General features: G+C 44.0%; 1 protein-coding gene across 4 annotated transcripts in view; it reads right to left on the bottom strand.

Annotated features, from left to right (window-relative positions):
• vti1a (vesicle transport through interaction with t-SNAREs 1A) overlaps nucleotides 1-25,709 on the bottom strand; it is a 104,162-nt gene that overhangs the window by 65,581 nt on the left and 12,872 nt on the right. For 2 of the 4 annotated variants that reach the window (XM_061810676.1, XM_061810678.1), the window contains exons 4-6: nucleotides 17,398-17,475; nucleotides 11,824-11,844; nucleotides 5,132-5,216 (exon numbers count right to left, since the gene is read on the bottom strand). In XM_061810676.1, the coding sequence (XP_061666660.1) occupies nucleotides 5,132-5,216; nucleotides 11,824-11,844; nucleotides 17,398-17,475 (184 nt within the window). The remainder of the gene's footprint in view (nucleotides 1-5,131; nucleotides 5,217-11,823; nucleotides 11,845-17,397; nucleotides 17,476-25,709) is intronic. The other 2 variants (XM_061810679.1, XM_061810677.1) reach the window with 1 other exon arrangement.

Below are 25,709 nucleotides of genomic sequence, written 5' to 3' on the forward strand. Positions count from 1 at the left end.
GTTGCCCGGACTGTGTTGCTAACTAAAGCAGCGGTGGTGGACGCTGTCATTGTAACATTTTTTAATTCTGATTGTACATCTTTAAGAGCAGCGAGGGGGCTGTAAGGTAAACTAGGAAAAAAAAGTGTGGAGGAACAGCGGTCGTTGTTAGAGAAAGTTCCGCGTGCTGCCTAAAAGAAACCAGTGGCTTCTTTTCACTTTTTACAGCACATATGTAGATGCGCGCAAACCAGAATATCTGCAAAGAGACTGCATCGGCGGTGCAAAATTGCGCATGTGTGTAGTTTAGAGGCAACATTGGCTGACGTCCCGAAATTGGCCAAGACTGTCTCGATCACGATCGACGCATTGAGCACCCCTGACGTTATCCAATTCAGAGTCATAAAAGCAAAGGCAATTCATAACTCAGTACCCAAAAAAAAAAAAAAAAAAAAAAAATTCAATCTTCTCAATTTAGCTCATGCGACATCAACTTTGCGACTGACACGTTGTCAGCCGCACATTCAAACGAGGGTTGTTGGGAAGAAACCGAAAATCATCATACGAGCTTTTTATCTAGTTTGCTCAATTAACAAATAACGAGAGGGGCGATCAGAGGTAGTTGAACATTTGTCATCTAGACGTACTAAAATGTGTGTAATATGACTTTAAATGAAGAAGACTCGTGGAGATGACCTTGCAAGACGTATTCATGATTTGCAAATCGCCGTTCCAGAGTTATCCACAATAGTGTAGATGGGCCCTTCGAATACACACAGGCCACTACAATTTGGTTACTTCACTAACCAAAACAGCAGCACCAGCCGAAGAAGTCTGGAGACTGTTTCCTGGGCATAACTCAAGACGAGCGTATGTTACTGCGTAGACGACGTGACCACAGCCAGGCATGACCACAAATTGTGGAAATCCCGTATTTATTCATTCATCTTTTTTTTTTTTTTTTTTCCTTCTTCTGACTGCCGCCGAATCTTCTAACCACGTCAAATAGCGCCGCCGCCCCAAATCAAAGCGCTCCGACGCGACCTTTAATAATGTCGTCACGTCATCACAGCGTCCTCACGCGGGCTCGCTTAGCTCAGCCGCCGCTAATGCTCCAGCTTCCGCCGCCGCTTTGTCGCCCGCTTCAAAAAAAAAAAAAAGAAATCAAGGAAGAGCGAGCGCGAAAGGAGGACAGAAAGAAGCAAGCCCGATTGTGATTGGGAGTCGCTGGCACCTTTGATTGACAAGCTCTAATCAGCTTATCTCCCATCCTAATAAATTTGATGGCCCGCGGTGCTGCTCTCTACCTGGCACGCCGTGAACTTTGGGGGGGGGGGGCGCAGGCCCCAAAGCCCGAACGGCTCTGCTTATCGAAACGGAAGTGAAATCAATCCCTAATGAGCTGTGTCTCTTCTCGCTATTGATTCCTGTCCCTGACCGCATTTATATGCTTTTGGCCCTCCATATTGCAGACATATTCCAAAATGGATGGAATTCATTCGGCCGGTCAGAATTATCCCCACCCTCCGCCCAAAAAAAGTAAAAAAAATATCCCGTGAGGCCAATGTCAAAAGGTTTTTTTTTTTTTTTAAAAATAAATAAATAAATAAATAAATAAATATACCCAAGTTAAGATAAATAATAATAATGACTATTTTTTTCCCCAAATTTCAATGGATTTTATCACATTGCATTACAACACAACAATGATATTTTCAGACATACTCACGGAGCGGAAATATCCCTATTCAAACGCCACAAATAATGTTTGTCACATACGTGCAAAACTTTCATCATAACTATATCGTACAATTTTGACCGAAAACACAGCTACTGCTGTACTGGAACTAAAACAAAATTTGATTTGGGGTCAAATTGATATGAAATCATTACGATGAACTTGCAAACTGAACTAAATCAGCGGGCCAAAGCATTTTTCACTATCCAAGCAGTATATATAATTGCATATAAATCATTGTCCCAGATATGAATTGGAGATTGACGAAGCATTGTGTTCATTGAAAATATGCTGAAATTGAATTACCTTTTAGTAAAGTTGAGAAAATCAAAGATGGGACCTTTCGAGTGTTATCTATGATCTGAGTTATAGATGTAAATATTAATAACAGTGAATCTCCAGTATAGGGCTACTGCAAATAATAGCAATATTGACATATCCAACATCAGATGACCAATTCACACTAACCTGTTATACAAATTAAAAAAAAAATAAAGCAATAAACCTTTTCAATGGAATTAATTGGAGCTTGTAAAAGCTTTGTGTAATCCTGGATTGTTTTATCTAAAAAATGATGTTCACGTGCATGAAATGTACGGTGGATTTTGCGCGCAAACGCAGAAAAAATGTGACATGTAGGATTTGTGTTTTGATTTCTATTAGTTGACAGGACACATTTGATGTCATACGACTGCAAACATGAAAAAAATGCCATTCTTGTAAAACTGAAAGAAAAGCAGAACTTAAACATTTGGCACAAGCGTTTGAATAAATCTCCTTTCTCAAATTGTAAATTGCCCAAATTTTGTGTTCTTTGAAATCATATCTTCTTGATGATTTTAAACAACTATTTTCCTCCATCGGGTCAAAGCGGCATGTCTGCCGCTTGTTGCTGCGTTTATTTTTTTGTTTGTTTTATTATTATTTTTTTCTCCTAATGAACTTCCATACTTTATTTATGAGACAAAACAGAAAGGCCTGCTTGTTGTGGGGGTGGGGGGGGGGGGGCGGGTAGTGGGGAAGGGGGGGGGGGGGGCGCCGCGCCGCGTGTCCAAAGAGTGCGCTCGCTGCATCCCTTTGAGGGCTCTCACCGCTTTTGACAAGGCTTTGTTTTCTTTAAATACACTCGAGACGCTGAGAATAGTCGGGGAAAAAAAAAAATAAAATAAAATACATGCTAAAAGGTGATGATGATTCAGTGCGAAGCGGTGTCTTTTCTTAGAATAAGTGCGCACCCCCCCCCCTCCCTTCTCGCTCCCTTTTCCCTCCCTTTAAATGCGACCCAGAAGCATGCTGGCTCTTTGTTTGCGGTCAGGAAAAAAAAAAAAAAAGGAGAATTTGGACCGGCTTTCTTTGTTCTTCGAAATCTATCAAAAATGCCGGATTTTGTTGCACTTCTCCTCTCTCGCGTTCCTCAAAAGGGCCGACATTTGAACGAGGCCCGACGTCATGACCGCAGCTGACGGATTCGCTCAAATTATTGCATATTTAAATGCGATGTTCAGGAGTCACTCGCTCGACTTCCTTTCTACGGTTGACTGTCGCCTTATCCCAATCTGACTTCCTTCAGGCTTGTGATTGGCTCAAACAGTTCGGAGTTTCTAGCGCCACCTTTTTTGCTCAAGCACGCGATGTATCCTGCGCAGGCTCGGACAAATATTACGGAAGTCGCTCGATTGATGGTGCACTTTCCAAAAAAGAGAAGCCGCTTCCGGAAAAGAAAAAGTTGCAATTTCTCAAACTCCCAACAACACTTTGAAGTACATGCTTCAATCTGGGCCTGGTTACACGAGAGTACACACTTGATATTTTGCAATTTGCTGAATCTTCACAAGCGTACGCACTGAAAATTATGATTTTTTTTTTTTTTTTAGGCCAAGCGTTTTATTTCCCTTTGGGACTTTTTCCTTTCAGATTCTTTTGCTAAGCATTTCTATCCAAGTGTGTTTGAGGGCAAATTTGGTGCGGCTGTGGAGAGCTGTATATATATTCCCGTCCTTTTGTTGCGGGCGCATGACGAGTTTGACCGGAGCTGGCGTCGCCATTTCAGGTTGTGCAGCTGAGCGGAGGGCTTGTATCGACAGCGGAGTGAAGCGAGGGGTCGCGGATTAAACGCGCGGGGGCGAGGCGTTGACCTCCGCCCACCGCGACCAAACGGCCCGGCGACGCGCCCCGCCGTCGGTGCGCGCTGGATTTTTCTCGGATGAGTCGGCCGCCAGTGACAAGAGGGTCAGGGTTCACGCGGCGGTAGAACCGGCGTGGGTTCAAAGGTCGGAGACGGCACCACGTGACCAAACTGCGGCGTGCAAGTTGTCCAAAACAGGGACTGTTGCTAGCGGTGGCGTATTTGTAGCTCATTGCTGAGACTGTTTCCCATTATTTTGTAGTTGCAAGTTTGCGATAATCAGTCGGATTTTTTTCCTCATTTGTCCAGTTGTAGCTCGCCTGCGCGGCTAGCTCGACACTTCTTGGCACCGGCGTCAAGCTATATGCCGCTGAGAAAAAAAAAAAAAAAAAAAAGATCCCGGTCACTCCGCTTGCTTTGCGGGGCTTTCGCAGAATTTGCAGCGAGGAAGATGACACGCATTTTTAAGCAGCCGGCGCCTCGTATTTATGAATCCACGAATAGTTACGCTAGCGGAGGAGAGAACATCAAAAGTTGCCGGTCCTTCCTCGACTTGAATTATTAAATGTGTCAATGTTGCGCACGCGCCATTTATAGTGTAAATTGACAAACTTTCTGGAGAACTACAACGGAAGCTGCAGAACGACACTTGAAGAACTCAACTTTGATACCTCTCGGAGGAATACGCGGCGGCGAGGAAGTGAGAAGGGATGTAAAAAAAAAAAAAAAAAAACCTGTACGCTAACTGGTTGAAATCTATTTAAGAACCAAATGAGGTGACGGAATTATATCACAATAAAACAACAACCTTATTAATAAGTTTCTTTGGAGAGGCTTTATTTAGAAAGTCTTTCACCTGAATTAAAAAGTTTATTTTTGCGAGACCCTTGAAAAGAAAAGAAGAGGGAAAAAAAAACCCACCACCCAAATGCACACACACACACACACACACACACAGAGAAAAAGACGCAGCCAGCGCGGCGGCGCGCATGCCTGAATTTTCCTCTCTCGGATGCGTCGCTCGCTTTCTTTCTCCCAGCCTGCCTCACCTTTGATGTGCACCCGAAAATGTCATCAGGCGTCAAGGAACCTCTTTTTTTTTTTTTTTTTTTTTTAATACATACTACTCCGAGAAGCTCCCCCCCCCCCTCTCCCCCCACAAACACACGTTCCCACCCACCTCACATATGAGCCAGCCAATTTGCCGCGGCTCACTCATCCCTCGCCGAACACGCCCCGACCCCCCCCCCCAAAAAAAAAAAAAACAAAAAAAAAACGAGAGCACGTACCAGTTTCCACCGCTATCTGGTAGCCGGCCTCCAGCCTCCGCGATGACCTTTCCAGCCTCTCTGTGTTGTCCAACAGATGCGCTCTCTACAACAGCAACAACAACAACAACAACAAGATGGAGGACGTGTCAGGCAAAAGACAAACAAACATTGATTGAGAGCGCGCCGGGACGCATTTCAAAAGAAAAGACGTCACCAACCCTAAACGCGCAGACCCGGCGTGTCCGCGGAGACGCCGAGGTTGCCAATAACCTTCACGGATGACGACGTGTTTACGTGCTGATGGGAAAGCGAGCGCGTGCATGCCGGGGATGACAATGACGGCGACGCGTGTCCTCGTCTTGGCCGCCGGAAACCATCCGAGGCCGTTTGTGTTTCCGCGACTGCATTCACAGACGAGTCCCACAACTTCTGAGCTTTCCTTCTTTCGTTACGAGCCATCGCTGATTGCTGAACACATTTCTTTTCATTTTTGTTTGACCCAATGAAGAGCTACAACGTAAAAGCTGATATCGTCCTTTTTTTCTTTTATTTCTGCTTCCAGTTTAAAGCTAATAATTGTTACATATGATCTTGATCAATGAAGACTTCGCAAAAGCAGACAACCAAAAATGATTTTGTCCAAAAACAGACTCTTCACACGACTATACTATACTGTACTCAAATGGTAAATATTATGCATTGTGAATGATGGTAATGGGTGAGTGTACGAGAACTACAATCTCTTGAAGTAACCTTTAACCTTCAATGAATCCCAACTCTTCGGTTCCTGCGGTTGAAAAGTACGGGTGACTCCTGTGCTTTGTGGCCACATTTTCAGGACCACAGACCAGAGAACAAAAGTAGCATCAATATCGCAATAATTAGAAACCGATACCAGAAAACTGGCACTGCAGTTGTTTGAAAGGAAACATTGGCTTCAAACGAAGCTAAGTCAAAAGGCAAAGCTCCCAATTTACCAGAAGATCTACGTTACCCCCCCCCCCACCCCCCCCCCCCCCTACGGGCATGAACTGTAAGGTCGTGACCGAAAGAACGAGATCCCGGATACAGGCGGCCGAAATGATTTTCCTCCGCAGGGCGTCCGGGCTCTCCCTTAGAGAACGGGTGAGGAGCTCGGTCATCGGGGAGGGGCTCGGTGTCGAGCCGCTGATCCTCCGCATTGAGATGCCTCCCTGGTGAGGTGTTTCGGGGACGTCCCACCAGAAAGAGACCCCGAGTACGACCCAGGACACGCTGGAGAGACGGAGTCTCTCGGCTGGCTTGGGAACGCCTCGGGATCCCTCCGGAATAGCTGAAAGAAGTGGCTGGGGAAAGGGAAGTCTGGGTATCCCCGCCGAAGCGACTTCCCCCGCGATCCGACCCGGAAGAGCAGTAGATGATGTATGGATGGATGGATGGATGGACGGACGGATGGCATTGGCTTCAAGGGGTAGGCTTGGCAATCAGTATCGCAGTGTTTTGCATGGCTAGCTGTGACGGTACAAGTATGGTCGGGAAAAAATACTGATAACGTTAAGTGTTGCGTTTGGAAATAAACGATATATTGACGTCTCGTCACTCTCGCACGTTTGGAACGGTATTGCGACGTATTGTACTGTTAGCCTCGCCGCACACTATTGCGTTAACATTCCATATCATTTCCACTGCGTTCAGCAGAGCACACGGCAAAGCGCGCGAGAGTGCGAGCGTCGCGTGTTTACAAAAACGCGGTCGGCTTTTGATGGCTTTTCTCATCCCCCGACGGATTTTGACAGTCACAAACAACTGACGAGAGGTTGACGGCCACCGCGTGAGCGATGCGGACAGGGGGAAGAAGTCAAATCTGCAGATTGGGCTTCGCTGTCACAACACGTAGCAGCTAATCACTCAGAGGAAATGGAAAACACGGAAGGAAGGGGGAGGCGCGTTGTTTTCAAAGTTTGACAAAAAGAGGAAGGGGATGGAGGGAACGGAGCCTCCATCTTCTTGACAGATGTCATTTAAAAGCTTTTTACTTGCTAAAAGCCAGCGCATGCAAAGGATGGGGGAAAGAAAGCAAATGCGAACGCGGCGGCGAGGGAGGAAGTGACTCGGTTTGTTTGTTTGTTTTTTTTATTTTGGGTGTGGGAAAATGGATCATGATGTCGATCGCTTTGATAGCTCTCGCGGTACAGTGTTGACATTTCGATCTATTAGCTCTCAAAGTACCGAATCAAGACTACGGGGGTGAGATCAAATGCGGGGTAGGTATTATTATCCCTCAATGTTAAGTAGCTATACTCGAGGGGCGACAAAATTTACTGTTCGGATCAAAATATGAAGTACATATTACGCATTTTGTTGTTGCTGCTCAACATGCATACCACCACCCACAGTCTCCGCGGGAGCAGCAGATTTAGGAGCCAACTGTGCTACGATGTAACGTAGCGTCGTACTATACCTCCGTTCGTCCGACGACCACTGGATGGTTGGTTCAAATCCCGGCCCACTGGATTGTGGTCCACATAGAACCTTGACCCAATTGAGATACCACTGAACTACCTCACACTGTGTTGCTTTTGTTTTTCCTCTTGTCTACTGCCAGGACAGAATTGAAAATGAGGATTTTTTTTCCCCAAATTCCTCACATCGATAAATACGGGTTAAATAAATAAAAACAAGGTCAGTTTTTTTTCTTTGCTAAAAATGTAAAAAAAAAAATGACGACGCTTTTAGGGGCGTCGGAACCGATTCACGTCATCGCAATTCATTTCCATTGGGAAATTTGATTTTTCGGAACTTGTAAAACGGAGGTTAGAGCTCGGTCAGGAAATGAATGAATATATTTGTACAGAGAAGTCGTCTCTTCACTCATATGTCATTTTTTTTTTTCAAGAAGTTAAAGCAAGGGCGGGGGGGGGGGGGGTGGACAAGCAGCAGGAAGTGAGTTGTTTTCTTTGCCGTGGAAGTGGAAGGCGGCGGCGGAGTCGCGCGGCTTCGGCGGCTGGCGACGACCCCGCGTTCGGGCTATATAATGAGCCCCCCACGGAAAGAGCTGAGACGGCGACGTATTGACGCGGCGCGTCGAAGCCGACACACCTCGACCGTGGCTGCAGTGCGCGCGGCGCACGCTGACAGGAGTGGCGCACTCCCCCGGCTTCTTCAAAGAAGCCAAAGTGATTAGTATGTTATCATTACCATTGGAAACGTGATTTTTCTATTCCCTCTCGGCAAAAGGTGACACGTCTCGGGGAGAGGCGGCCGGGAGACTCGCTGCGATGGGAAGCCACTTCAAAGAATTCTCCCCCTGAATCGTTCTCGCTTCTCTTCCTTCGTTCTGGGGCCGGGGGGAGGGGGGGGGGGTGCCGGAGGTGGCAGAGTAGTATGTGTGTGTGTGTGTGTGTGTACGTGTGTGTGTGAGATCATTAAGAATAATGCGCCCCAAGTTAGACGGCGAAAGATCCCGAGGCAAAAGGGTGAGGGTTCAGCCACTAAGAATGCAGTAATGACACACTGTGACGCTCCTAATAGTGACACAAGCCCGCCAGGAACATGTGGGGTGGGGGGGACATAAAGAACACTTCACTTGGTCTGTGCCAGCCACCGAAGTCGCAATATATGCTTCGAAAGTAGATGCATCGCACAAACATTCAGTATAAAATAAAAGTAAAGTATCGATACAAAGTGGGAGACAAAATAGCGATAACAATGTCATGGATTCTTACTTCTTACCAGAAAGCAATACTTGGGGTGGTGGTCAATAAATGTCAACATCAATATATTGGACTGCGATATCTCACTGTACGGTATCGATTGAAATATTACGGTTGAAATATTACAACAGCCTTCACAGTTTTGTGGCGGAGCAAGACATTGTACATGTACAGTGGCGCCACGGCACAGTATTGTCCTCGGGGTGGTACAAAATTGACGAAATGGTGCAGTAGCAATACCAAAACATGGGACAAATACATTTGTATTTTCACGTATTGTCTTCTGTCACGGTACAGTATCCGTAATTGATAATCCAGCGAAATGGAGCGAATCTTTAGCTCTCACGGTACATATTTTATATCACGAGCCGTTACGGAACTGCCTTGATACTTGTCCTCGGGTAAAACGTTGATATTGTTATTGTCATCTCATCCAATATCGATACGAAGGGTGGGAAACAATATTGATAGACATCATATCGTAAGTAACGATTCTGTGATCGGACAAACTGTGTCCATTGTGATGCGTCACTTTATAAGCTCTCTTATTACAGTCGTGACATTATCGAGACAAATGCCATCGTCTCGACCGTGGTTAATGTGCCGATACCGTTGGTGACGTATCAGATGGTCTTTTTAACTCATGCTCATGTTACGAGGTCCAAAATGAAGGGCGAGCCTTGTGGTTTTCGACATTAAACAACTTTCCACTGAAATCCACAGAACGAAAAGAAATGACCTCGCCGAGCATTTACGTGCATTACAAGATAAATGTTGCATAAATACGACCGCAAACTCCTTCTGTCTGCGTATTTTTTTTTTTTTTCATCTGACACATACAATTTCTTCCGAGGAGGCGTGAAAATTGTGTTGTTGTTGTTGTTGTTTTTGCGCGTGCGTCGAGTGGCGAAGCGCTTCTCGCTTGTAAGTTATTAACAGGGAGCCCCTGCACAATGCAGCGGGAGCTCAAAAGAAATTTCTCTCCTCTTCTTTTTTTTTTTTGCTCTCCTGCCTGTTTTTTTTTTTTTTTTTTCCCCTCCCAATATCAAACACGGGCGGTTTCTATCGCCATTTTCCAAAGTTCAGATGATTTCCTTATTATTTCAATAAGGGGCGGAGGAGGAGGGTGTGAGTCAAAGTGAATAATGATGACAGCTGTGATTCACACTGACTGTGTGATCTTCCGCGCCGTTTGTTTGGGACTTGTAAGACGAGGAATTACAAGTGTCAAACAGCTGTGAATATGGCTGCTAAATATTTAAACATGTTTTGCAGCTGAAGAGAGAGGGGTGAAGAAAAAAAAAAAGTATAGTTCCCCCCCCCCCCCCTTCTTTCTTTAAAGCCGAGCTTAAGTGCGTATAAGCTGTGCCAGCCTTTGAAGGCTGCCGTCGGAAAAGGCGAAAAGGCGGCGCCCGATCGAGGCCGATTACGCCGAAAACGGGAGCCGACAGGTGAGGTAAACGCGAGGTGCCTCCTGACCCCGAGGCGAGGAGGAAATTAACAAAAGTGTGGGAGGAAGGCAGGCAAACTCGACTACAACTAAATAAAAGGGGGAGACGCCGCGATAACGGCATCTGGGCCTGTTCGGTTGGCGCTCCTAAATTATGAATCGCTTTGAAAAGGAGCACAACTCCAGAGATTGGTTGAGAGAGGAAAAAGCAGCTTGAACATTTAAGGCGGCGCACTGCAGCACCTGCGAACAAAAGCAACTGTCGTGCCTCGCGGGGCCGGAGCCGACTTTGCCAAAACGCGAGGAAACTAAATATTGACATTGGCGTCGTAATGGGCAGCGCGGCGCGCTTGTGGTTAGCACCTCTTTGGAAAAATTCGGCTTCTTCAGACATCCCAGGGTGTACCCTGCCTCCCACCCAAAGTCAGTTGGGAAAGCCCCCGGCACACCCCGTGACCCAAATCAGCAGGAACGTTACAAGAGGCGGGGCGAAATATTTCAACCGTGATGTAACATTTCTTTAGCTCTGAAAGAAAACATGCCACAGTCGAGAAACTACATACCATGATGGGGTTGTTACGGCCCAGTATCAAAACTGAGGGCCGGCTAAAGTGTCAAGATTGTGGTGAGACAAAATATTGTTATCGCGATTATACTGACAATACAAGGTTTCATATCCTTAGCCAACACGGTACTGTATCCATACTTGGGGAACGACACAACGTTATTGTGACGTATTTTGTCTTTAGCTGATACGAGGGTTGGCACGACGCTAACTCCGCCATCTTTTTTTTCTTTGTACATTCTGAACATGTTCAGTAATGTGCACTGGCCCGTCATACTAAAGCAATACATGAAATGACATAAAAAGAAATAAAATATCAGGATGAAGCGTTGTTCCGTTATCTCTCACTTTAGAGTGCGAACGCCGGGGAGGTTTGTTGTTTTAGCGTTCCTGATAATGTATCCATCGATCGATCGTCTTGTGACTTGTCCGTATTGATACTTGTGGTCGGTGTTGATATTACAAAGTATTTTTCTGCTAGCTCTGTCGTTACAGTGTTGATATAGGGATGAGAGGAAATACATACAGTAAATCTGTTAGCGCTCATGGTACAGTACAAAACAAGCGATGGGAATGATCGAAAATGCATCATATCGCGAGCACAAAATCACTACAGAGCTCGTATTCATGTTTGTGCGGGTAATCTGTGGATATGTATTTACAAATAGGGGCAAAAAAAAATGTGATTGATGAAGTCGAAGACTGCCTTACTTTCACAACTCGATTGTCTTTTTAAAAAAAATAAAAGGTCAAAATCTTCACTTTCTTACATTTTACATGAGAAAGCGGAACTAGAGAAGTTGGCCTTTTTGTGAATTCATTATCTTTGACTGGGCCTTTCAGCGCTTCAATCACACCCAAAGTGTGTCCAAATGAGCCGGATTTAATTTTCCTCGGAATAGACGAGGAGGGCAAATGGAAATTTCGGTGCAAAAAGGGGGGTGGGGGTGGTGGCGAGGTGAGGGGATGGGGAGGGCAATTTAATAGTCAGAGAAGCACTTACCTCTTCGCGTAACTTTATCAACTGCATCACGAGAGCCAGGCAAAGAGATGGAGAGAGTGGCAGAGAGGGGAAGTGAAAAAGAAAGTGAGAGAGGAAACATTTCCAGGAAGAGGGGATCCGTCACGCGGCGGCGGCGGCGCGCAGAAATTAACCCTGACGATTTTTCTGCTCGCTCGTCGAGCGATCGGAAATCAGCAGACAAACACGCTAAACGCAGCGGAGCGCTGACTTTTTTTTTTCTTTTTTTTTTTTCTGAACAAACAAAGATCAAGTCGTCGCACTGTCACATTAAACAACGGCGAGGAAGTGGAAAGCTCCGCCTGGCAGGATCAGCTAGCATTACCCGGGAAGTCACAGAAAGTGACGGTGCCGGGGAAAACGCCGACATTATGTTCAAAACGTGTCAAAACATGCACTTTACTTCTTTTCAGCTGTCATTTAGCTAAATTCTCCGCAATGGGACTCTGCGCAGTCAAGTTGCACGGCACTGGAGTATTCGTGGTGCACAAAATCCAAGTGCCCTCTCTTTTGCCGCATACGGCCAAACGTCCGCAGAAAATTATTACGACCGCTCAGATGACAGCAACAAAAAAAATCTTTAATCCCTGCTTATAAAGTTTGGTACAAGATCCAACTACATTCTTGCAGGAACAAGCTTAAAACTTCCCCATTCCCTTCACAATTGCAAACAAAATTACAAAATTTTAAACCGGGGAACCGATCACACGCGTAAGTCAAACAGCGCAAAGAAAAATGCTAAAGCTACAAAAATAAGCTATTGTTGGTTTGTTTGTCTATTTTTAAGAATCATATTTTCTCTTATTACCGTGACGATCCTAAAATCTTGAGTTTAATGTTATTGCCGAGAAGAGCCGTAAGAGTAATCACGTTTGTTCCGGAGGATTTGGGAGACGTTTGAAGTGCTCGTTTCGTGTTTTTAAGGAGATTCCGCAAAGATGGCGGCCACTCGTCACATTGCCACTATTAGCATCGGCAATTCGAACCGTTTTAGGGGTTGGCGCACACTTGTTTGAAAGACAAAATGCACGTTTAGGTGATATGAACAACAAAAGCTAACAGTGGTTTCCTGTTATCTCAATGCAGTACCAGGGCAGTCCGTAATGAGGATGTACAGTGTGACTGTTTTTGTACAGTCAAAAACTTTTATTTTATTTCGTCTCGTGTATTATTCCCCCCCCCCCACGACTTTCAGCGAAAGCTAATTTTTTCTTTGGCACAAACAATCTGCGCTGTTTCCCAGATTAAAAAAAAAAAAAACAACTCGAGCGAGAGAAACTCAAGGTAAACAAGTCTAAACGCGCGTCTTCCGCAAGAGCCGCTCGCCGCTAACAAGATGCGACTTAAATCCGCACGGCAAGGTTGGCTTATTTAAAAGGGCAAAGTTTGAAACGACACGATAAGGAGGGGGACGATGCGGCGGTGGCGCGGGGGGGGGGCCTTAACGGAGAGTAGCAGATCCTGCGATCGCTCAATAGCCCGCCAAACAAAACTTCTTCTAGGCTCATTTGTGCCGCATGACTGATTGCAAATCCTCACGGGAGGACTCGCACAAAAGCCTGGTTGAGATGCGGCTTTTTTTTTTTTTTTTACTTGATTTTCCTTCGCCCGGTGGCGTCTCGAGCGCGGCCAACGCCGCCGCCGCCGCCGCTCGCATTGTGGAACGCCGTGAATGTCGTAATTATGCCGTCCCCGTCTTGTGTTTTTGTGGGGCCAACCAGCCAGCATTCAAAATTGCACTGCTGCAATTTTTCTGTTATGATAATCAGCATTTTTTTTTTCCCCAAACAAAAGATTTTTTTTCTTCTCCCCCCGCCACCACCGCCGCCGCCGCCGCCTACCCCAACCCAGAATTCGACACAAGTGGTAATGCGCTTCCTTTGTAGCTCGGGAAAAATCTGGTCGGTTCCGGCTGAAACCGGCGCAATCTCTCGTGGCCGAGCCTTCTGCTGCCACTGAAATCGAAACTATTTGGTGCGTGCGCCATTCGTGTGTGCGTGCGGAAGAGAGGAAAAAAAAAAAAAAACCCCAACATAACGTGCCGAGCACCTGATAGTGCCAATTCCGTCTCTGCCGGCGAAGAGATAACGAAGAAATGTCCGCCTCTATTAACTCGTCCTTTGGCCACTATCGCGAGTTGCCCGTTTGCTTAAGCTGGAAATCCCTTTTTTGCCTCGTAACCGGCGAATTCGTGAGCCGTAATGATCGGCCGGGGCGGGCCAAGCGCTCCGGACCCCTCGTTTTACACGTCGCCGGCAATTAAATTGACCCCACTTTGACCCACCGACTTCTCGGGGCACCGCAAGACTCTCCTATCGCCGCCATCTTGTTAGATGAAGGGGGGGGGGGGGGATGTAAATCCAAAAATGAGAGGACAAGAAGGAGTACTACAGTTTATAAAAGTTAAAAGGTTTATATACCCGACTGTTTATATTTTTAGATGATACCACTATTATACTGTATGTGTTGTGTTCTGGATACCGCATGCCATCTCAAGATACAACAGTTTTTTTTAAATATGAACAAATATGACAGACAAATTATGATATTATTGTACTACTGTTCTTGTTGTTGGTTCACATTTTGTTTTTTTCTTCAATTTGTAAATTTATTTTTATTTTAGTGTGTGTGTGCGTGTGTGTGTGAATGCAATAAAAGAAATTAGTCCATAGGCACACACTGGCATATTATAATAATTATATCATTATTATAATCTACGATGCATTTTTTATGCTTTTTAGTAATACACATTTTGTTGTTAATGTTCAATTAAAAAAAATTTAAATCATTTTTTACATGAAGTTTTGGTTTCTTTTTTACACATAAAAAGATTTTTAAAAAGTCACAAGTGGCTTAGATTAAAGATTAGATTAAAAAAAAACAAATTCAAAAACGAATGCAACTCAAAGAATCATTGTTATTACACTGATTAAAAACAAAAATGACTAAAAAATATCTTGCAGATTTTTCCTCTGTTAATTTGTGATTTCTTTTTAGTCGAGAGGCAGATTGTGCGTGATTGTTATTATGGACAAGGTATTGTATTATTATTATTATTATTATTGATGTTGTTCAGGAAGTACATAGTTGATTAACAGTACCAATAAAAAAACAAACAACAAAACAAAATGCAACAAAAAAAATATTTCTGAAGCATTTGTATGAAAGATTCAAGTCCAACAAATTGTCTATGATTCATGAATTTGGTTTTTTTTAACCTTGACTGTGTACAGCTCTAGAAAAAAAATAAAAGATTGAATATAAACTCGACCTTGATTTGTATTTTTACCATTTTTCATTTTCTCCAAATATTTCTAAATGGCAATATTTCTCTTGAAATATTAAAAAAAAAAAAAACCTCTGAGAAAGTGAACAGTATTCAGTCATCTCTTAATTTCTTCCCAGAGCTGTACATATTTAAAAAAAAAAAAAAAAAAAAAGCTATTTTTAACAGGAAGATGAAAAGGGCTCCAAATGAGATGGCGTGATATTTCTTTTAGGGTGCTTTTTTTTATTTATTATTCCTTCCTTCCTTTTTCTTTTCGATCGGCGTCCGTCAGCTTCTCAAACGTCGCTTTGGTGACAGCGGCTCTCCTTTCCGACTTGCGCGCGTCACTTTTGCGTCTCGCTAATTTGCCGGGAAAATATGCATATCAATTACGCGTCCCGGTTCGGCGCACAGGCACGCGCGCACATATGCTTGGAAGATGGTGGGTCATCATTGAAATGTTAATAAGGGGACTTTAAAAAGACGAAGAAAAAAAAAAAAAACATTTTTACTTCTAAATATAATCTCGTTTATTTTACTCGAGTGCGCTTTTGCATTTAGAATTGGTGCGATCTAATAATTAGTCAGAAGTCCTATTTGAAATGTGGGTGTGTTGCGGGGGGGAGGAGAGGGGGGGGGGGCAAGTGCGTGCACGTGTGGCAGCTGTGGTAGTTTCTATCTTAAAAAAAAAAAAAAAAAAAAAAGTACAAAACAACTTTTTAAAAGGACAAGAGACCGATTTTGCACTTTAAAGAAAGCCGCAAACATTGCTGGGAATATTTCACTGGTGCATAAAAACGTTTAGAATATATAAGGAAAATTTACAGTTCATGTTATTGTGCAAAGAAAAGATGCAGAGTCCACTATTTTGCGTGTGTGTGTTTTGTGCATGTGTCAACACTCAAACGGGCAAAAGACGTACGGTCAGAGCTGAAAAAGTGGGCGTGTGCGTACGATCCACACGAGCCTGATTTATTCTTTATGGATTTTCATGCTTTTCAGCATTTTTCAAAACTCACGTGAAGCGAGATTTGAAATGCAAAACCGGGCCAAGGAGGAAACAACCAGTGTTCTTGGATGAATTTCAGCAGCACTCATATTCATTATTGCTGCCCAATCGCTCATTTATTCTTAAAACATTTTTAAAATCTGGCAGAAGATTCGAAATGCAAAGCTAAATCAAGAAAAGAGAACCTTATTATTACTGTATTTTCATTTAATTCCAGTGAACTTTTATCAAGCTATCGAATCAAAAATAAAATAATTTTGAGAGTTCCTTTTTCCCTTTCTCTGATATATTTGGCACTTTACGACGTGAACAAAACGTTGCAAATGAATATTTTCTTTTTGCGAATAAGTGAAAATGTGTTTTTTGTGCTCTCTGCCGCAAAGTGAAGTTAAAGGAAAACGCTGCTCAATATTTTTTTTTTAAGTACAATTTCAACACTTTGAAAGAGTGGAACTAGTATAAGCTTTTTACTATTAGCATAATTTTGGGTCATTTTTAATTTTGTGATTGTGCAAAAGAAAGAAGCAAATTTCACTACTTTCTGTGTGAGGGTTGATTTATTTTTTGTGTGTGTGTGTGAATGTATCATTTATGACAAGACGTACGACTGGATTCTAAATCATTTTTTTTAAACCTGTCCTGTTCAGCTGCATGGCCTTGCAGAATAAACAATTTTCTTCAGGAAATCAAAACACATTTTGCACAGCAGCAGAAAAAAAAAAAAATAATCTGTGAAAATATTTTAAAATTGTTCACGTTCCCTGCAAAATGTGGCATTTCTGGAAAATACTATATATATATATTTTTTTTTGGGGGGGGGCACATTTGGACTACTTTAAAGATTCCACTTCGCAACACTTTTTGACTTCAAGCAGATTTTTGGCTGATTTTATTTGCTTGATTTCTTTTTAATGACCAGATGTGCAATGACGAAGATTTCAGCATTTTGTGCGCTCGGGTCTCTAACGGGGCGACGCCCAGCTGCGTGCCGACTGCGCTCGGGTATTGAAATCCTGCTTTGCATTGTGTCCGGGTGTGTGCGTCCGTGGGTGTGTGGGTGCCGGCAATCTGGCCGGTCCCATGCCCCGCGTCGGCCCGGCTTTGCATTAAACAGTGTTGCTTCTGCATGACTTGGTGACAATACGCCGGCGTCGTTCTCAGATCTGGCGAGGGGCGAGGCCCCCGCCCCGACCGACCGCCCCCACCCCCCGGGCCCCCGAAGCGGGCCTCCCGCGCCCGGTGGCCGGTGGGGCCGGGTCGGGGCTGATTAGTGCCTCACCTGGCTCTCCGAGGAGCTGGCGTCATCCCCCAGGAGCTCGTTGCGCACCTCGTCACTGTAGGCGATACGTGACCTTTTCTGCCGGGGGGGTAAGAAAGGGGGAGGGGGGGTCGAGAAAGGGAAAACAAGTGGAGAAATATGGATAAGTGTTGTGGTTTTATGTACTGAGAAGAAGAAAAAGAATCAGAACAGGCATTTCTTAAGCACGGGAGCCCCCTAATGGGAAAAAAAGTATAAAAAAATATACAGTATACACACATGCATAGCCCCCCCCCCCTCCCCACACACACACACACATCTGAAGCCAGAGGTTTACATCAACACATAAACGGTGTCTAATTCAAATACATTCAGCAGGTTACTTTGCCCTGTTTGGAAGTTTAAAAAAAAAAAAAAAAAACATATTTTTAAAATGAAAAAATATACACCAAGGCCTTGTTGTTCATTTGTGGTATTTTTTTTTTTTTAATATATTGACGCAAGAGTCGAAAAGAAGTAGAAATCCCTAAAAAAAAAAAAAAAAATCGTATACAAATAAACATAAGATAAAAACGTACTGTGCTTAAGAGATCTTTGCTAGGCTCGGGGGGGGGGGGGGAATCAGGGTGGGGTGGGAGGCTACTAGTGCTGTAAGTAAACTTATACCATCGGGGTGGGGCCTGCAGGAATAAAATGTAATCTTGTGAGCACCAAGAGTCAGTGGGACGGGGGCAGCGCAGCCAGTATGTGTGTGTTTTATGAGGAAGTAGCACTAAATCTTTTCTTGGGGGGCGGGGGGGGGTGTCGGGGGGGGTGATTGTGTCAGCGCTGTCATCCCAGTCCACTGGCAGCCCGTGTGATAACGCCAATGCTGGGACTCAGACAGGGAATAATTCATCACCCGGTGGCACGGGCTTGCCTTGCTTTCTGCGCTCGCACACACCAAAAAAAAAAAAAAAAAAGGGAATGCCGTGTCCAAAACCAGTGAGACCAACACGTACGACCGTGGGGGGGGGGGGCGCAAACACAAAAATAAGACACACACTTCACACAGCGCCGGAGGAGTGGGCTGCCGTTGTCGCGCTTGTTTACAGACGACCGGCCCGCGGAAAGACAACGTGTCGGCGTGCCCTCTTAAACTGAGCGTGCGGCAACAGCAGACGCGCTAAAATGTTTACCGAGCCGCATCCGCTACCACCGACACCCCCGACCCGCAGCCCTCAGCCCGCCCGCACCGCGCTCTGCCTCACTCGCTCTTTGGGAAGGTGAGACGAAAATCAAAGACAAAACAGCACCAGAGGACAACTTCCTCCCAGCGCCGACAGTTTCTTGGATTTAGCGTATTTTTCATTTTCAATGAATTCAGCAAAGAGCACCAAGGCCAACGATAACCTCGTGCATGAGGACACCTTGTAGTGTTGTACCAGCCGTTCAAATATTTTCAAGATAAAAAAATCGCGTATTCATCAAAAAAAGGAAAGAATATTTTAGAGAATTTTCATTTATGTCATTTTCTTTGAGGGAACAAATAGAAAATGGTGACTTTTTGCAAAGAGTTCAATTAAGAAAATGTGGGGAAAAAAAATTAAAAACAAATTGTACACAAGAAAAATAGTCAAACATTTGACAAAAAAAAGATGAATGTTTTGTTTTGGATGAAAAAAAGTTGCATATTTTCCAGAAAAAAAATTATATTTTGGCAGGAATTAAAAATCATACATATTTTCAGAAAAAATGCTAAATATCTTTTAAGGAAAAAAAATGTTTGATATTTATTTTTGAGAAATTCTGAACAGCTACTTGCTCAGTTTGAAGAGGGCGTCTAAACTTATGCAACTGCAATAATAACTGTTTATTTTTAATTCCGCTCTTGAAGAGATTCGATTTTTTTTTTTTTTGTGATTATTGAAATGATTGATCTTGGTCGAGTTTTGTATTTTTTATATATCACAAAAATCTGAAAGAGGGTGTGTAAACTTTTTATATCAAAAGCATAACCGTGATTTAGTGGCCGCTTCGGCCCAAATTTCCCACATCAAAAGCGACAATCAGCGCCGACGGGCTCGAATTCGCAAAAGCGCTCCTCGACTTTGCCGCGGAATCAAGAAAGCGAAACCCAAAAAGTAACAGAAAAAAACCAAAAGCCACCCACATATTCCATTTAAGTGGAGATTCATCATGAAGAGCCACGCGCGGTGCAACTTAGGGGGAGCGACGACTTACAGCCGTAATTGAGACGGCGAAGCGTCGCGAGCGGCATTGATTTGAATGCCTTCAAAAGCGACAAACGCCGACGAGGGCTGTTTCTAAATAGCTGTTTGCGTGTGAAGCACTTCCGCACTAACAAAGGCGCAAAAGGTACAAAAGGACGGGGGAAACGTCACCGCGATGAAAGCGGCGGCGCCGCCGTCCCCCCCTCCCGCCCCTTGCACCCGCTGCCGGCGAGCACGACGGCGTCCCCCCCCCTCTGGAAAACAACACATCCCCCGAATGAGTGCCGCCGTGCCATTTGATGTCAAACGTCAACAACGTGTGCCGCCGTTCCCTCTTTAATACGCTGACACGTGCGATAAGATGCAGGAAAATATGGATTTCGGGGGTTAGGAAAGTCTGCAAATTGATGATGATGGATATAAAACGTCTAAAGACCCCCGTTCGAACGCAAGCTCTTTGTGAGAACAAAAATCAATTCATTTCAAAACTTTTTCCACCTGTGATGAATAAAATTAGAAAAAGAGTCTATATGAAATTGGAACGTCAATTAAAAATCCATCCATCCATCCATCCATCCATCCATCCATTATCCAACCGCTAATCCGAGGTCAGGTCGGATTGGGCGGTCGCATTAGCGGGGACGCCGAGACTTCCCTCTCCCCGGCCACTTCATCCAGGTCTTCCGGGGGGGGGGGGGGGGGGGGGGATCCCGAGGTGTTCCGAGGCCACCCGAGAGACGTAATCTCCCCGGCGTGTCCCGGGTTGTCCCCGGGTCACGTTCCGGCGTCCCGGAAGCATCCGAATCAGACGTCCCAGCCACCTCTGGAAGCGAGAGCCCGGCCCGCTTGTATCCGGGATCTTGTTCTTTCGCTCACGACCCACACCTCGTGAGGGTTGGAACGAACGTTCGCTTTAGAACAGGACAGAAGAGGGTCCAACCCCTCTCTGGAGGACTTGGAGCAGAGCCCGAGTCCTGCGCAGAGGTGAGCCCGACTATATCTAGTCGGAACTTCTCCATCTCCCACGCCAGCCTGGCCTCCTTCCCTGCCAGGGAGGTGACATTCGATGCGAGAGACGAGTACAGTGAGCGGACGATCTTCTACTTCTTTTCCCTTCGGCTTGTCCCGTTAGGGGCCGCCACAGCGTGTCATCTCATATGAACCCATGTGATGAAAATAATTGGCCCGGAAGAACGTGACAACAAACTCAATACAGCGGCTGAATTTGAAGTCAGCTGTTTAAGAAGTTGATCGCGAGGGGGAAGAACCTGTTGGAATGCGCGCCGGTTCTGCTTTGCGTTGTTCGGTACCGCCGACCCGAGGGAAGGAGTTGGAAGAGCCGGCGACCAGGATGTGGATTTTACATGCTCGTCTTCGTGCAAGTCCTCGACTTAGGCAACTATGCTCAAAGGCTAACAATAGTTGCCAAGGCATAGTTGAACATTTGCGATAAAACGAGAAGAAACCATTTTTAGCTAGCATATTGGGATTCTTTTATCGATGCTGTGATGCTAACTTAAAACCGACAAGGCATTGATTTATTTTGGCTTTTTTTTCCTCGACTAAGTTGCAGAGGTCATAGGTCAAAAAAGTCTTTAAATTAACCTTGGTTTCATTTTTTTTATACCACACACCAAAAAAAAAAAATGCCATTTGAACAGGGGTGTGTAGACTTTTCATATCCATTGTGTGTCGATAGATAGATAGATAGATAGATAGATAGATAGATAGATAGATAGATAGAGCCATTATCTGAGCCGCTTATCCTCACAAGGGTCGCGGGGAGTGCTGGAGCCTATCTCAGCTGTCAACAGGCAGGAGGAAGGGTACACCCTGGACTGGGTGCCAGCCAATAAATAAATAAATACATAAAATTAATTTTAAATGCTATACATATATATATATATATATATCACACACACACACTGCCAATGTCTTGAAATAAACCTTATTAATCAGTCTTCTAAAACATCTAAAAGAGAACGGTCGCTTATTGCCGAGATAAGGGAGGAGAAGGAGGCTTGGCTTTTTTTTTGTGTTTTTTTTTTTTTTTTTTGTTAAACCTTTTCAAAGGTTTGTCGTTTGTCACTTTTCTAATCTTGGGTGAACATTTTTGCATCTTATTCCCAGAAGCGCACACGCGGGAATAGTACAAAGGTACATCTTTAACTTGATGCAAACGCCGTCAAAACAGAGCTCTTGGTGTCCTGTCAAAAAAGAAAAAAAAAAAAAAAATGGAAAGAAAAAAAAAATGACATGGATAGGTCTGCTTGACAAAAAAAAAACTGTCTTCATCACTCAAGAAAATGTAATTAACATATGCACGCATAACAATTCATATCAGATATGCTAATGAGTTTTGCATAATCCTCTCTGTACATGATTTCATGATTGTAATATGGATTTTCTCCTTTTGCAGGGAAAACCTTATTGCTACATATTTTCAAGAAGATAGGTTGCAATATTTGTTGTCAACAAAAAAGGTTAAGACAGAAGTTAGACGTTTTTCTAGTGACAATTAATATATCTCTGAGACAAATTTTCTAATCTCCAGTCAAATTTTTGAATATCAAGATAAAAAAAAAAAAATCCACAGACCCCAAAAAAAAAAAATCCTGTTTTCAAGAAAATTCTTATGACAATAAAGTTTTATATTTTTGAGAAAAATCATTTTCAAGAAAAATGTTGAACTTTTTCTTTAAGAAGCTTCTGAGTATAAAGTACTAATTTTGAGAAAAAAGAGTTGACTTTTATATTTTGTCAGAGGCCAAATAAAAAAATTTAAAGTTGAACGTTTTCAAGGTGAAACGTGTTAAAGAGAATGAAGTCGCATTTTAAGGAAAAGATGAACTGAGAAGAAAACCAGAAAAAGTTTTCTTATAAGATAAAAGTTGGATTTAAAAAAAAAAGTCCTCTTGTTGCTGTGCCATAGCCGAGCCACAAAAAAAAAAAAAAAAATTATAATATCGCCCATCAAAATGTAATTACATACACAAGCAAGAATTCATATGGGAAATTTGCATAACCCCATGTACATTACATTCTTTTCGTGATGGATTATTTTTGAAATCTCACCGCTTGACTACAATAGCAAGAACAACAACAAAATAAGAGCATTTTGATTTTTAATGACTTCCAAAGTGTCATGTGTGCGGCCATCTCGCGCCGCCCCCCCGCTGTTCTTTGTGCCTTTTGCCCGGAGCCACGAGTGACACGAGGACAATTGCAAATAATGGCGTGCGCCCGCAAAGCTGGGGAGCAAAATGTAAACAGTTCATTAGATGGAGGGGAATAAAAGGCGTATATATAAAAATAAAACGAAAAAAAAAAAAAAAATACCCAGGGGCAGAGTGTAATGAGGAGCCCCTGAAGTTCCTCGCTCTGTTTGGCCAGCCGCACGCGGCTGCTGGCATAGCGTGAAGTGCAATTAAGTTAAGCGGATTCAGCGCACGGTGGCCCGTTGGCCCGCTCGCCTGGCACCGCGGAGACGGAGGGAAAGGACGGAAAGGAAGAAGCGGGGAGGAGGACAAGAAAGGCGGAGGGAGGCGGGCCCGCTGGCAGCCAGGAAAGAGGCCAAATCGGAGGAGACTTGCTGCGTGTTGTTGGCGGGACGACAACAAAAAGAGATTGCTCTTATTGCAAAAATATACTCGCTTCCCTCAAACGTGAACTGCTTCTTTTGGCGGACTCCATTGAAAAAATAGAAACCTGATTTTCGCAAAAATAAAACATTTGCTCGGCTTAATCGCTCAGAAATAAACAATTGCCTTTGTAAAAAAATAAAAATGCTCCCCCCCCCCCAGCATTCACTTTCATCTAAATATATATTTGTAGAAACTCTCCAAAATGGACATCTTTTACACAAAAATATTCAACTTTATTTGAAGAATGAACAGCTATCTTGAAAATGTTTTTTTATTTATTATATATTTTTTAATATTTACATATATTTTGGACTTTTTTTTCTAAAAATATCAAACTTTAAATATATTTTTAAAAAATGCTTTTTTTCCCCAAAAATATTCATTTCTGTCACGACAATATGTTTTTTTTCTAAACTATATATACATTTTTTCCCTCTGAAATATACAAGCTCGTTATGAATCTTTGATTCTTAAAATCCAGTCCAAAGTCCAAATACAGAACTTTTTAAAGTTTTTCAAAAATAACCCAATTTTCTTGCAACTACACTATTAAAAAAAAAAAAAAATCGAACTTTAGACAGAGCATTTTATTTATTTATTGAAACTGTTTGGTTGTTTATTTCAGGTATGTTGTACATCATGTATGTATAACACATTTGACAATAAACTTACTTGAACTTTTTCCTCAAAAATAGGCTTCTTAGCTATTTTTGGAATGTTACATAGATACATTTGTTTTCTCAAAAATATACACTTTCAAACAAGTACAGAAGTTGTTTCTTAATTATATACACAACTATTTTTTACCTTCAGGAAAAATTCCGACAAATATACGTGTCTATTCATGAAAAGTAAGCTTTTTTTCTTAAAGTATTTGAATTCTTAACTTTTAACATATCTGAAAGATTTCTGTCCAATGTGTAACTGACTCAAAATTCAACTTGATTGCATTTTTAACCTGCTGTTATCAAAGGAAGAAAAAAAAAATACAAATGTGCAGGCTAACTGACTCGATAAATGAAGAAATAAAAAAGATGTTGTATATTTGCTATCTTTTACAGCGCGGCCTTTCCATCGCATGGGAGGCAAAAAGTACGCGCAGGAACGCAAGCACGAGAAGCTGAATTGTTTTTTTTTTTTAATTCTCCTCCCCCCCGATGCAAACTAGCGCAGGAGCCTGTCACTTGTTTTGCTTTTGCTCCGTTGACTTCATCGCACGAGGGGCTACTGTACGCGGCGAGAAAAGAAACCCGGCAAAAAAAAAAAAGAAAGGAAGAAAGAAAGGAAAGAAAGAGGCTTCTTGGGCGAGGAAGGCGACAACGGCGGAGAAAAGAGGAGCCGAGCGCCTCAGATAACAGCATGGGGGCCCTCTCATTAGCTCACAGGTTGGCGCCTTTGGTGGCTTTCCCCTCGACGCCTGCATTGTGTTCTCCTTCCATGAAAAAAAGCGAAAGCGTGTCACCCAAAAACAACGGGGGGGGGGGGGGGGGGGAGATCATCACGCGCCTAAATAGTGAGGTGAGGAGTCTTTGTTTTTCGGTGTGTGTCTATTTCACTTAAAATGACCAACATGTATCAAAGATGGAGTAAACAGCATGGCTGGGGAGAAGGGGGTGGGTGTCTGGTGCGGGGGGGGGGCTTTCAAGCTCGCACCTCTGTGATAGCAGCAAGTATTCCACTCATCTGAGGCCTTAACAAGTGGCCCGAAGACGACGACGACGACGACGACGGCGTCGGCGACGGCGAGGAGGAAAGCGCACCGAACAATAAAAGGCATCAAACCGAGGGAAGGTTTTGATTGAAGGGGCTCTCCGAGGCCGGGGCGCCGCTCTCTATTAAACCCCCAGATTAAAATACCGAGGTGCGTCTAATGAAAAATCAAAGGCGCGCCGTTATTCCTGCCTCCTCGCCGCGGTTGCGCGGCGGGGACGCGAAAAGGCGAGAGAGGAAGACGGGAGGATCGGAGGGGGGGGGGGGGGGAACGAGGGAGGCCGAGGTGCTGCCGGTGCTAAAGACGGGCAGACGGCGCCGGTTCGCGGGAGGGAATCGATAGAGCGGAGCCGAATGTGGAGGGCGGGGGGCCGTGGGGGGGCTTCTGGGGGAATAAAGTGGGCCTCCCCGGGTCAGCGCCAGAGAGAAAGGTGAGATTACAGCAAAGTGGAGGAGGGATTTTCCTGACGGGGGCGGGGGAACGGGGGCTACCTGGCAAGCCCGGGAACCGGCCGGCCCATTCGCCCGTGGCGCTACCTGCGCGGGCTGCGCTTTACAGCAACAACCCCAACCCCAACCCCATACACACCCTTTTCTTGTCGAAAAAGGAAAGAAAGAAAATACCTTCACTTTTAACCCGTTCCTCCGCTTTTTTCAGGAGGCTCACTTCTGACCTCCATTTGTGATTCATTTTTTCTTTGATGTCTATTCTCAGGCTCTTATCTAAAATTGAAAACTGTCATAAAAAAAAAAAAAAAAAAGACTA

This window comes from Syngnathoides biaculeatus, chromosome 22, assembly GCF_019802595.1.
Source record: "Syngnathoides biaculeatus isolate LvHL_M chromosome 22, ASM1980259v1, whole genome shotgun sequence".
NCBI lineage: Eukaryota > Metazoa > Chordata > Actinopteri > Syngnathiformes > Syngnathidae > Syngnathoides > Syngnathoides biaculeatus.